This window comes from Impatiens glandulifera, chromosome 1 (genome assembly GCF_907164915.1).
Source record: "Impatiens glandulifera chromosome 1, dImpGla2.1, whole genome shotgun sequence".
In the NCBI taxonomy this organism is placed as follows: domain Eukaryota; kingdom Viridiplantae; phylum Streptophyta; class Magnoliopsida; order Ericales; family Balsaminaceae; genus Impatiens; species Impatiens glandulifera.
In genome coordinates, this window is record NC_061862.1 from 125,271,552 (window position 1) to 125,286,299 (window position 14,748).

Here is a 14,748-nt window from a genome sequence, read left to right on the forward strand (position 1 = left end):
AACAAGTTCCACTAAAATGACATTATATGATTCAAAATGAATTATGTGTGACAAAAATTTACTGTGAATTTAATATAATCTATTAATTTTGAATCATGTAATATCCTGTTGTAGTTCAATTCTTAATTTTATAATTTTTTTGAGTTGTTTTGAAGTTAATCTATTTGGTTATTTATAAAGACTCAATTTAATATAATTTATTTTTTGTTTATAATATAAATAGATTGTGTTTATCTCTCTTTCCATTTGAATTAAAAGTAGGGATAAAATGATATACAATAATATGATGTGTAAAGAGGGATAGAGGTCGAATAAACTGTCTACAAGGATAAAGCCTCAATTTCATTAATTAGTACAAGGATAAGGCCTCAGTTTCATTAATTAGTTTCATTTTAGGAAGTGATCTATCTATACAATCCTTATGCATATTAGAGATGGAGATGGAGATGGAGATGGAGATGGAGATGAAGATGAAAATGGAGATGGAGATGGAGAGAGAAAAGTTAGAAGAAAATGGATGATATGAGATAAAGAGAGAGAAAAAATGGATAAAGAAATATTTAATGTTTTGTTTAAATTGAAAAATAATTAAAGTAATGTTAATTTTAAAAAAATGGATATTACATGTGGCAAAAAATTGACGGTGTTAAATATTTCTGTTATTTTAAATAAAATTGACACTTTTTGACAAGTTAGTATATATAAATAGAATTTTAATACTTAATAACTAAATTTGACACATTTTTACAAGTTGGTGTGTAAAATTGACATTCTTCCCATAATTTTTTTTCACAGTAACTTATATTTGTCACTAAATATCAAAAACAAATCTTCAGTGAATATTTTAAAAGTGAATCGAAAAAGTATCAAGAGCTTTACATGGAATGTCTAAAACATCCATGTACTTAGACATTTCCGATAAAGATCAGATAACAACATTACCTGATAGTATTTGTGATCTCTTAAACTTACAAACTTTAAAACTCAATGAGTTGAGTGTTCTAAGCTTGAAAGTTGAAATACAAAAAAATTTATTAGTCTGTGACATCTTTATTTGGAGAAATATAATGGATTATAATATATATTGTCAGCATTGCTCTCTGTTATTATTTTTCATATAATATTTCTTCAGAGTAGAAATTCATTAAAATATTATAAATATAAAATATTATAAATATATAAAATCATATTAATATAATTGGAAAGTCACCAAATATACTCATCAACATTCAAGTTTTTTTAATACATGACAACCACAAATGATGAAATTTAAAATATAATAGAAATTTATATCTTTAAAAATAATGTTTGATAAAATGATAAAATTAAACTCAAATACATGTAAAGAAAACTATTATGGGTACACTGAACAAGATATAATAAACTTAAACAAAAATAAAATAAAATAAATGTTTAAGATTAAATACTTAGAAATAATTCATTCATTTGTAAATTTTAATGCTGTCATCCAATTCAATAAAACTATCCATTCTTTCAAGCATTTCACATGAGAAAAATGTTAGTATCAATTCTACCTAATTTCCGTATTTTGTTTGGATTGAAGTTATTTAAATAATTTATAAATATCCATGTGTTTAATATGTACTAATAAAAAATTGGGTTTGTTGGTTTTATCACCTTAATACAATTTATAGAAACCCTTTGACTTGAAGAACTTGTAGCTTTGATTCTTCTTTATTTCAAGTGAACACTTTGGAGATTGTTTCAATAAATTAAATTAAATTACAAAGTTAATATAATAATTAAATAAAAATTATTTAAGCATAGTGTATGCTTTTTTCTTTTTTTTTTCTTTCTCACAGTGACTTTTTTTTTCGTGTATCAAAAATAAATCTTCGTGAATACTTCAAAAGTGAGATATTCAACTTCATGAATGAATCGAAAAAATATCAAGAGCATTAAAACATCTTACATACTTAGACATTTCTAGTGATGATCAGATAACAACATTACCTGATAGTATTTGTGATCTCTTAAACTTACAACTTTGAAATTCAATATGTGTTTTAAACTTGAAAATTGAAATACGAAAGACCTTAATAGTCCGCGACATCTTTATTTGTGATCTCTTAAACTTACAGACTTTGAAACTCAACGAGTGTTCTAAGCTTGAAAGTTGAAATACGAAAAACCTTATTAGTCTGCGACATCTTTATTTGGGTATATGTAATGGATTAAAATATATGCTGTCATAGCGTCGCTCTCTCTCTCTTATTATTCTTCGTATAATATTTTTTCAAGTAGAAATTCATTAAAATATTATAAATATATAAAATCATATTAATATAATTAGAAAGTCACAAAATATACTCATCTACATTCAAGTTTTCTAATACAGGACACATGTTAAGGAAATTAACAACCACAAATGATGAAATTGAAAATATAATAGATATTTATAGCTTTAAAAATAATGTTTAATGAAATGATAAAATTAAACTCAAATACATGTAAAGAAAACTAATATGGGTACGCTGAACAAGATATAAGCAACTTAACAAAAATAAAATAAAATAAATGTTTGATTAAATACTTGAAATAATTCATTCATTTGTAAATTTTAAAATTTGTTTGTCATCCAATTCAATAAAACTATTATCCATTCTTTCAAGCATTTCACGTGAGAAAAATGTTAGTATCATTTCTACAAAATTTCGGTGTCTTTGTTTGGAATGAAGTTATTTAAATAATTCATTGAGTTAATTAAATAACTGTGTGTTTAATAAGTACTAATAAAAAACTGGGTTATTTAATTTTTTTAATTGAAGTTGCATTACTACTAGTGAATTCAACTTTACCATTATTGTTGGTTTTAACACCTTAATACAATTTATAGAAACCCTTTGACTTGAAGAACTTGTAGCTTTGATTCTTCTTATTCTCAAGTGAACACTTTGGATATTGTTTCAATAAATTAAATTAAAATTAAATAAAAAAGTTAATATAATAATTAAATAAAATTATTTAATCATAGTGTATGCTTTTTTAACTTCGTCTTTAAGAACATTCCGTGAAATCTGAAATTGGTTGGCCCCATACCTTACATTCCTCTCGATATCGGTAAGGGTGGACGATAAACCAAAATGGTAAGCTCGACTCGTGCATTTTGTAAAAAAATGTTTTTTAGTCGATTACTTTACTATTTTCAGTGGCTTACATTTCTCTCGAATCTCGTAAAACTAAACGAGAAACCGACTCTCTCAAGAATCACCTCGTCTTAAATTGAGACAATTAATAGAAATAGAACTTAGCAATAGTTAGACATACTTTTGACTCTTTATAAGAGTCGTCACTTAATTTGCTACGAGAGAAACAAAGAAATAAGTTTTTTAGAAATTCTTTTGAGCTCGGTGCTTGGTTACGTGTGAGAAATGACATTTGATGCTATGTCGCACATGCCCGTCCAAATGGACAGTCTCTATTACGAAACAAATTTGCCTTTTTTATTTATTTTATTCAAACTTATGATCTAAAGGAGATATGCTCTTTCCATTCTTAAAATGCATCTAGACTATGATATTCGATACCTAAAATATTTATTTAGGTTTAGCAAAAGTACATATAACTTATGTGACAAAACATAGACCGAAAACCAATAAATAATTTAGTTTTGTGCGATGTGTAAAAAAAAAGTAACGTTAGTACATTAAATGTTTCATCAAAAATAATTTAATTAAGAACCATAATAAAAAAAATTCTCATATTTTTTTATGGAAACAGTAAGTTAGACAAAATGATTCATTATAATTAGAATTTCTGAGTTTCATTAAAATGTAAAAAATATTATAGATCATTTTATATATTTTTAAATTTGTGTAAATTTTTTAATTTTTTTTTAAAATGTTTAAGAAGCCTTTAGATAAAAAATGGCTTAAATTCTAAAAATTAAAAACAAACAAAGTCGAGTTAGACCAGCTTTGCCGGTCCAAGTGTGAACACGGTTCAATATGACCCGACTCGGTCAAACCGTGACAAAGTTAACCAATACCAAAATTAACCTCTGTATTTGTTTTCTTCTTAGCGTGCATATATATATTTATTTTACAAATAATAGAACGTAGTTAACGACGTTAGAAATCGCACAAAATAAAACATTGTTTTTTTTATAATTTTAATAAAGAGTCTCGAATCTAAGATGATTAAAAAAAGTCAAAATTTGACAATTCAATCTTATAAAAATAAAAAAGTTTTTCAATATCAATAAATTATAAATTCAAATGTTCTCCAAAAATATATCACTTAAATATCTCTTACTACGAAATCAAACAAACTTAATATTTATAATTTTATGTATAATATTCTTTTTATATATATATATATATATATATATATATATATATATATATATATATTTTAAAATTAGTAGGAGAAAGAAAAGTGATAAATATTTCATTAAGTCTTTTAATAAATCATATGGATAGTATTCCAACTCATTTTCTATTCAATCGCCACAAACTTACTTTTTCTCCCTCTATTATTAGACAATATAGAAATAGTCTTTCCAAGATTTAATCAAATACTCTAAAAATAAACTTAACCGTTCATTGGACTCATTATCCATATTGGACTATAAAAAGCACAACCCAAACTAGTTTACTTAACTTACATTATCCTTTCTTCATTTTTAATTATTAAATGATGGATAATTTTTTTAAATTATCTCTACTATGTATGGTTATTCAATTTGTATTGCAAAGGACATGTGCACGAGAATTGAACATGCACCCCACTCTTCAATTTGAAAGGTTTAATACTAGCGGTCTCAATTAAAAAAGTTTTCCAGAAAGATTCATTTAAAAAAGTTTTCCAGAAGGATTCATTTTTGGAACAACCACGTCAGCGTACCAAGCCGAGGGTATGACCGATAAAGCAGGACGTGGACCTTGTATATGAGACACTTTTATCAAAGTTCATGGTGAGAATATTTTTTTTTATATTTTAAAATTCATTCATATAATGCATTTTGTTGTTTGTCTTTGTGCTGGAATTGCTTCTGGAGCTAATGCATCTGTTACGATCAATATCATCGATATAAAGTATAGTTGTATTTCAAATTATGTATGAACTAAATTAATTAATTGTTTAACCTTCATAACAAATACGTTTTGTTGTTGACTTTTGAATCATTAGTTTATTTCAAATAACATCTTTAAATCAAAGATTTCATTGTTCTACCATATAAAAATCAAATTTAATTATACAAATTATTAAATTAATATATTTAATGATGATTTTTTTGCAAGAGGATAAAGATTTGCTAAAAAAATCTCAACTTTGATGCATATCGTTTTTCAATTTCGTGGTTTAGGATTTTCCCAAGTAATGATATTAATTATTAAACTATTATAATTGGTAATCATTTACCAACTTTAAATTGATATCTTGTTATATGTTATATAGATGGAAGTGGAGCTATTAATCAAGAGGGAGTTGACTATTACAATAGGTTAATTGATTACATGATTCATAAAGGTATAATTTTAAACCTAAATTATGAAAAGAGTATAAGTTTATAGTTAAGATAATAACAATGTTCACACGACCAGGAATTACTCCATATGCCAATTTATACCATTATGATCTACCTCAAGGACTTCAAGATAAAGTATCTAGGATGGTCGGATTGTCAAGTTGGGCAAGTTTCATCGTGGATTATATTTTTCTATTGTGACAAATTGAAAAAATTGTTAGATTTTTGAATAGTATTATACGTTTTCTTATAATAAATCTATTTTATATTCTAATTATACAGGAAGGATTATGCAGATTATGCAGAATTTTGTTTTAAAAACATACGGAGATAGAGTTAAAAATTGGATGACTTTTAACGAGCCAAGAGTTATTGCAGCACTTGAATATGATGACGGAACACATGCACCCGGAAGATGCTCTAAACCTTATGGAAATTGTACTGAAGGTGATTCTACAACCGAACCTTACATTGTAGCCCATAACTTGCTTTTATCTAATGCAACTGCAGTTCAAAGATATAGAGAAAAATATCAAGTGAGCACTCATTTCTGTATGTTTGTATAAGTCACTTTCTATAAATATATCACTTCTCACATTATATCATTATAGGATAAACAAAAAGGATGTATTGGTATTCTACTATATTTTGTCTGGTATGAATCTCTTACTAGAGGGAAAGCTAACAAATATGCCGCTCAAAAGCTAGAGATTTTCATCTTGAATGGTAAAAATTTTCAAACAATTTTAAATTTATATTTTGATTCATTTATAATAATGTTTACAATCGTCGATGATTGGTGTATAGGTTTATAAATCCTATAACTTACGGAGAGTATCCAAAGACTATGCAAAATATTGTTGGCAATCGATTGCCAAAGTTCACTAAAGAAGAGATTCAAATGGTTAAGGGATCGATTGATTATGTTGGAATTAACCAATACACAACATATTATATATATCATGATCCTAGTCAAAATAATCCAAAAGTTTTGGCCTATAATATGGATTGGCATGCTTCCTTTGCTTGTAAGAATCTTCCATATATTTCTATAAGAATAAAACAAGTTAATAATAAATTTGAATATTTATAATTTATTCTCTTGGTTATAAAATGCAGATGAGAAGAATGGAATTCCGATTGGTCCAAAGGTAAAAAATAAATAAAGTTTTAATTAATTTTTACCTATATATATCATGCTACAGTCCCACTTATTTAATTCAATTATTTCAAAGGAACATTCTGATTGGTTATACATTGTTCCGTGGGGACTTTACAATGCCGTGTCATACATCAAGGAACATTATGGAAATCGTACAATGATTCTAGCTGAAAATGGTAACCTTCATATTTATAATTTTTGTATATGTTTAAATTTATCAAAAACAATTATTGTGCCAATTAGTATTTTCTCGATCCATATGTTTCTATTGTATGTGGGTTTTGTAGGAATGGATGAGCCAGTTAGTGTAGATATTGCTTATGACCTAAATGATACGACAATGATTGAGTACTATAATGCATATATAGGCGAATTAAAGAAGGTTATCGATAATGGTGCAAAAGTTGGAGGTTATTTTGCTTGGTCATTGCCCGATAATTTTGAGTGGGCACTCGTTACACCTCAAGATTTGGTATTACTTATGTTGATTTTAAGACACTGAAAAGATATCCCAAAATATCAGCTAATGATTCTAGCAGTTATGCAACCAAACTATCTAGCTAGTGAATAAAAAAAAAAAAAAAGAAGGCATTTTTTTTTATAGCCTTATGAGGTAGCTCAATCTAGTCAGGCTGTTTCGTTCATTTTTGGGACTTCGAGCGATTTAAGATTTGGGGCCTAAATTTTATAGAGAGATGGCCGAGTAGAAAAAACATAAAATTTAATTTTTTTTATAGTACTGCATAAAAATTTTTAGAGAAAGAGGAGTAAAAATAAACATAAAGCCTATTTTTTTTATAGTACTGTATAAAAATTTTTTGGTCTTCTTAATTTTAGGGTACTAGGCGGTGGCCCATCTTGACCAGCCTAATAGTCGGCCTAAATGATTTTGTTTAATAGACTATATAGTCAAATAAGTATTATAGCTCCTCAATTTCTATTCATTCAAGGCTCTCAGACGGGAAATTTGACGAAATAGGCACGAAGATTGACTTATTTGACCTGGTGGCAAGATATAATTTTTATTGCGTTCGTGGTCTTTTTATTTTTTTTTTGACGAAATTGCCCTTGTAGCGAAACGTTAAGTGACTTAGCGTTTCGCTAAGTGGATTAGGTTTAGTATAAATACTTTAATTTTTCATTTCTTTCATTTTCTTTCTCTCTCTTCTTTTGTTCTCTCTTTCACGGCGGCGGCGACGAAGGCGACGGTGCTTATGCAGATACAGATTTACGTTCTTATTTATCTAATCTTTATTTCACCCTAACCTAAATCGATTTTTTTTATTATACGATTTTCATTTTTTCAAACCCTAACCTTAAACCTATTGTTATATAAAATAACTTGTTCTTATTTGGTTCATATTGGTTTATATTTGGTATTTGGTTCATATTTGTGGTTCATACTGGTTCATATATGTCGATGATGATATTTGTAGATAATCTCGGATCATAATATGAGTTCCGTTTCAGGGAAGTTTCTCCAAGAACTTACCGTTTCGCTAAGTGCTTACCGTTTCGCTAAATGCTTACCGTTTCGCTAAGTGCTTACCGTTTCGCTAAGTGTTTACCGTTTCGCTAAGGACTTTTCGTTTGGTGAATTGTGATACACTATTTGATATTCAATTATGTTAAAACTAAATACATAAACATGAGTTGTTTTAGCTCAGTTGGTAGAGCGTGTGTCTTTTAACCTGTGGTCGTGGGTTTGATTCCCGACATTTTTATGTTTTTTTTTTTACTTTTGCATAAATGAAATAGTATTAAAAGAAATGAAACAAAAGCAAATTAAACATTCATTAACAAATATCCAAAGAAAGTAGTTCACTTTTTACATATTATTATTTTCTTAATTAGAATTAATTTATTTTATTGAAGTAATCTTCAGTCCTACTCTTGAATCCAATTTGTCCAAAAGTCAATGCCAAGAACAATCTCATGTGCCAAGTGAGAGCAGGGCCAGTTGGGAAGTGAGCAAGCTCAGTCCCAATGCTGGAAAAGAAGAGTCCGGTCAAACTGTTGTCGTTGATCGCCGGAATACTAGAAGGTGCTAACCATCCGATCAACCCAAACCCAATCACGTTCAGATCTTTCCAATCCCTCTCGAAACTACAATCAATCAAACAAACAAATTTCAATTATATTCTTACATTACATACATACATGATATATAACATGTAAACTTTCCACTTGAGACTTTTGCAATCATCAAAGGGTTTATGGCTTTAACTGGAGCCTTTAGGAATCCTGAGCTCAGTCTCACCTTAGCGAAACGTTGAGTACTTAGCGAAACGCTGAGCACTTAGAGAAACGGTAAGTCCTTGGATAAATATAACCATTTCTCTACAAATGAGAATTTGATTTATGCAAAAGTAAAAAAAAACATAAAAACGCCGTCTGTGGGAATCGAATCCACGACCACATACTTAAAAGAAACGCACTCTACCAACTGAGCTAAGACAACTCATGTTTATGTATGTAGTTTTAACATAATTGAATATCAAATAGTGTATCACAATTCACCAAACTAAAAGTCCTTAGCGAAACGGTAAGCACTTAGCGAAACAGTAAGTTCTTGGAGAAACTTCCCTGAAACGGAACCCATATGATCCGAGATTATCTGCAAATATTATCATCGACGTATATGAACCAATATGAATCACAAATATGAACCAAATACCAAATATAAACCAATATGAACCAAATAAGAACAAGTTATTTTATATAACAATAGGTTTAGGGTTAGGGTTTGAAAAAAATGAAGATTGTATAATAAAAACAAAAATCAATTTAGGTTAGGGTGAAATAAAGATTAGGTAAATAAGAACGTAAATCTGTAAATCTGTATCTGTATATGGACCGCCGCCTCCGTCGCCGCCGTGAAAGAGAGAACAAAAGAAGAGAGAGAAAGAAAATGAAAGAAATGGAAAAATTAGAGTATTTATACTAAACCTAATCCACTTAGCGAAACACTAAGTCACTTAGCGTTTCGCTACAAGGGCAATTTCGTAAAAAAATAAATAAAAAGACCACGAACGCAATAAAAATTATATCTTGCCACCAGATCAAATAAGTCAATTTTCGTGCCTATTTCGTCAAATTTCCCTCTTAGACATCACTAATAATGTCTTTGTTTATTATAAGTTTTTGTCTTTTAGTGGAAATTTAATAAAAAAAATTATTATATATATTTCTTCTCTTTATATTATTTTAGGTTGTTTTTAGTAAAAACGGCTTTATTTCATAAGGTGGTTGGTATTTTGAATAAAAAAAGTTTGTATAAAAATATTAACTACTTTTACAGTTGTTGGAATTAAACTAAAGTTATTTTCAAATTTAAAAATTTATTTTCAAACTCAAAAGTTAAAAAAAAAAAAATATCACATCAAGCTCCAACTCAAAAATTTATTTTCAAACTTAAAAAAATATTCTTAGAATATTCATTTTTACACCAATTTTTAACTTTTTCAATAAAACATATATATTTATCTAACATTACAAATTAAACCCAATAACTTTACAATAACTTATTAACTTTTAAATTCTCGTTCAGTTATAATTTTTTATTTATAAAATTAATTATAAATCAATAATTTATTCACATAAAAAAGTTTAAAATAAATGAATTAAAATATAAATAAATTATATAAAAAATTAAAATTTAAATAAATTAAAATATAAATAAATTATATAAACAAATTAAAATATAAATAAATTATATAAATAAATTATATAAATAAGTTTAATATACAAAATATACATAATTTAAGTATAAGTATTGATTTATACAAATATAAAACTTTTGAGTATGAGGCATAGTGTAAACGCAAATTTGAGTATTGAGGAGAGATAATTTGATGGAATACTCCTAATAGGTTTGCGTTTGGTGCTGGGTGGGAGAAAAAAATGTGTTTTTGGTTTGCATTTGGTGCTGGGTTGGAGAAGGTCTAATTCTATTAATTAAATGCAAATGAGAATTTAGATAAATGAGATTTAATTTACATCAAATTTAAACGTGAATTAATGATAAAATTTAATCCAAATAAAATTCACATCAAATTTAAATGTGAATTAAATTAAGGTGAAATTTAATCCAAATAAAAATGAATTTATTAATTGTTACAGTTAACATTAATACTTTGAATGAGTCCATTAACAAATAATGTTAATTGCTATTGTAACTACAAGATATTTATTAATATCAATTGTTATTAAGTGATAGCATATTGAACCTATGTAACTTGCATTCTCCTACTGAAAAGGAAATGTCAAAATAATGAAGAGACAAGCAAGGCTAATCATTGTATGGATGAATTAGTGGTCGGTGGATTAAAGTATTGATGAATGTTTAATCCCCGTGATTCCCGCAACAAACATTGCGTGCTTTCGTTAAGGCACGTGCGCATGCAGGCCCAGAGTGGCTCGAGGTTCGATGATTTCAACTTTGGTTTGCGTGTTAGACATCATTTTAAAATAAAATATTATTTTAAAAGATTTTGATAGCACATGACCGCTTTTAAAATTAATTATGTAAAAATAATTAATTTTGTTCAAATTTTAATAATCCGGGGATTTGTTTATAATCAGATGACGATTATGAAATCCGGTTTAAATAAATTAAACATTATTAATTTAAGAAAGATTATTTATTTGAAAGACATAGTCGCTAGTTGATTTTAAGAAAATCAATAAAAAGATGGTGTACGTGTACAAACGTATTTTACACTAAAGTTTCATTTGGTTCGAAGTTTGGTGATACTCGGGAAAAGACTTTCGCTTTATGTCCTCCGTACCCGTTCAAGAACGATATCTACTTTATAAACTCGGCTTATTTAAAAATCGGTTGTATAACGTCTGAGTTTTAACCGTTTATTCTTCTGATCTTAGTCATGCTTCTACGTTTAGTGTAATATAAAATATTGAAATATCAATATTTAAATGCTGGTACCTATTGTGGATGATAACTAGGGAGGAAATACCTGAAGAATATTAGTCATTTTTAACGACATTAGGGTTTATAAATAAACACCAAACAAGCTCTTGTTGAAATATTTTTGTGGAAATATCCCAAAATATTTAAAATTCTATTTCTAAATTTTCGGGAATTTTAGAAAATAATTTGGAGTCCCCAAATTATAAAAATAATTTTGAATTTTGAAAAGTGGAACTAAACAAGCCTTAGGTACCGGAGTCCTAAAGTTCGGGTCTAATTTTATCGGTCAGGGTCCGGAGACCCTCAATCTAGGCTCGGGAACCCTCAGTCTAAGTATCAGAGTTCCTAGGTCAGGGTGCTAAGGACTCGGTCCTTGGCTGGGATTTACCGGTCTAGGTGTAGAAACTTGTCGGTCTTAGACTAGTCTGAGGCTAAGTTTCTCGGTTGAGATGTATAAACTTCTCGGTTCAGGACTAGCTCTAGGCTAAGTTCCCCAGTCCTATACTTGGGAGCTCTTGGTCCCAGGTCTGGGATTATCGGTCCCAAGGTCTCGAGAGCTCGGTCCTAGGTTCGAATTTTTTCGGTCCTAAGTGAGAATCCTCGAACGGATTTCTCGGTCATAGCTCAAGAACACCGGTCCTAACTCAAAAACATCAATCCTAGGTCTCGGTCCTAACTCAAAAACACCGGTCCTAGGTCTCGGTCCTAGCTTATTTTTGTCGGTCCTTGGTCTCGGTCTAGACCGAGGATCCTCGGTCGGATCTCTCGGTCATAGGCCAACAAGTCTTGATCCTCAAGAACACAAGGATCCTGTTTTTAAAATTCATTTTTTAGCTATGATTATTTTGATCGAAGGGCTTGGGTAGCTTTATAAAGCTCCTAGGAACATGTTGATCATCATCTCAAGGTATCAATCGACTGAATGATGATCAATTTGTTTAAAATAGTTTATGATAAAAAATCGAGTTTTTGATTTTAAGGCTGTTTTAAAGTGTAAGGAGCTATCAAATAGTTTTATTATACTATATATACTTGATTGGTATCAACACAAAAACATTGGCGGTTCGTTTTGACCAAATCAAGAACTCAAAATATTAATTTATTTTGAAAATTTTGATCAAACATAATTGGGATGGATAAAACATGCATGATCCAAACAGTTTCCCAACATGTTTACAATCATATTGGGAAACTTTCTAGGATGTGATTCACCGAATTAACCCAAGAACAGCAAATCCATTTTTTGTTTGAAATTCAAATTTGAGTTTTTATTATTTAGATGGATTGATCGGTTCTATCCTATCCAAATAGTTTATAAATCATCTAGGGATGAATTTTCAAACATAAAATACAATAAACAATAAACATACAAGCTTATATAATTTGAAATATAAAAAAATTCAAATCAAACTGTAATATGAATTAGAGGTTGATTGGAACTTACCAATGATTGGAGAACACTTTTTGTCCCTTAGGGAAACTTTTTGAATGTTCAGATTCAAACTTTAAGGTTTCAAACATAAAATTCAAAAAATTCAAAAGCTTCAAGCTTTAATGGTGGAATTTTGATTTACTTCGATTTGAAGGTATGAGTTATTTACTTAGCTTTAGAATGATTTGAATGAGCTATTTATAGTATCTCTAAGTCGGTTGGAGAAGTCAAGTGGACCGAATCAGTCAAATGCCATTAATAACTTTTGATTGTTCTTGGCTTGTAGTCGCCAAAATAGGTAGTGACGAGGCCTACTCTTGTAAGGAGAATGATCACCATCGGGTGATCATTTGATTGACCAATGGCTGATTTCCCAAAACCCAAAATTAATACGGTTCTTCATGCTTATCCTGACGACGTCACGATGAAGAAGGTGATAAGAGGTCAAAACGACGTCGTTTTGATGGCGTCATGGCAGTTCGTTAGCGTTCCAGCTAACGGTCGTCTCCTAATCTGCTGCAACCCGGGTGCATGTCTCCTGGGCGCTGGATGAAAATCCAGCGTTGATCCGATGATCCTGGTGTGTGCGTTATCTAATTCCTTTAGTTTCGACCATATTTTTAATTAAATCTTTAAGGGTTTATTTGAAATTGATTTTTCTTTCACCTTTTTGGCTTTAAGTTTGATCTTTTTAAATACATAAAATATTGAAATAAATATGGCAAATATTTTACCAAAATTTTTTTATTATATATTTTTAGGATTTAAATAAATAATTCTTTTATATGAAATGGATACAATAATTCATCAAAACTATTTATTTTTATCCTTTAATTTTTCTAAAATTATTTTGAGATAATATGGATACAACATTTATCCCAAAAAAATTGTTTTTTATTCTGGCCTTAACTCTTAATTAATTTGATTAACTATTACAATAATTAATCCTAATTAATTGTTTTAAATAGATTTTTTGTCGTGGGGTTAATTATTTTAATTTTATATATTTAAAAGTAAATCAAAATAATTATTGTAATATTATAAATTGGGGTGTATATTTTTAGTGCTTACAGAATGATTTAGGGTTTCATTTCAAACTATATATATCCCTTCACTCTAATTACACCACATCATCATATCATTTCTTACTCTAGAATTCTAAGAGTTGTTTTTTTTTGTGAGTGTTTTTCGAGTTATTACTCGACTATATCTGTTGAAACTCTGTGATTGGATTCAAGTATCTTTGTTATATTCGATGTACCATAGGAGACAATCATCTGCGATAAACTCCAACACAAACAAGAGACGATGTAATTGTTTTAAGAGAAATATGTCAAACACATGCTTCAGATCAACATTTCAATTCGGCGATTTCGTTTTTCGTATATTTTATTTTATTTCTTTGTAACATTGTATTTTAAATTATTCAAGACAAAATATCTAACAATCTTAAAACATGTTCTCTGTGCTAAGCTATTTAAGAGTTTGCGCCATCGAAAATCTTTATATTTGATGTTTCATAAATACGAGTTGAAATGTTACACAAGAGTTGATGAATGTTGTTTAAAGGATGAAGCTGATTCTGAATTTTTCAAAAGGAGTTGTCAATAGTTATTGTTGAATAACGTTAATGATGAAAAATGACATATCATTCGTATCTCCTTTATATATATTGCTAAAGATAATATATACATATAATTAATAAAAGGACTAATTTATAGAAAATAAACAAA

At 28.5% G+C, this 14,748-nt stretch overlaps 1 protein-coding gene and 1 pseudogene across 1 annotated transcript; one reads left to right on the forward strand and one right to left on the reverse strand.

Annotated features, from left to right (window-relative positions):
- The first annotated feature begins 5,285 nt into the window (after positions 1 to 5,285).
- LOC124942336 lies at positions 5,286 to 7,217 on the forward strand (annotated as a pseudogene).
- A 1,292-nt stretch (positions 7,218 to 8,509) lies between these two features.
- LOC124942347 (photosystem I subunit O-like) lies at positions 8,510 to 9,286 on the reverse strand. The gene is made up of 2 exons (XM_047482831.1): positions 9,207 to 9,286; positions 8,510 to 8,759 (listed from the first exon to the last, which is right to left on the reverse strand). The coding sequence occupies exons 1-2, from the start codon at positions 9,284 to 9,286 to the stop codon at positions 8,510 to 8,512; spliced, it is 330 nt and encodes a 109-aa protein (XP_047338787.1).
- Positions 9,287 to 14,748: the final 5,462 nt, after the last annotated feature.

Bases quoted from the DNA above. Each gene is read 5' to 3' on its own strand.
- LOC124942347 (XM_047482831.1), bottom strand. From the start codon at position 9,286: ATGATAATATTTGCAGATAATCTCGGATCATATGGGTTCCGTTTCAGG. The intron at 8,760-9,206 runs GTGCTTACCGTT...GATTGATTGTAG, and splicing joins AGAACTTACTGTTTCGCTAA to TTTCGAGAGGGATTGGAAAG.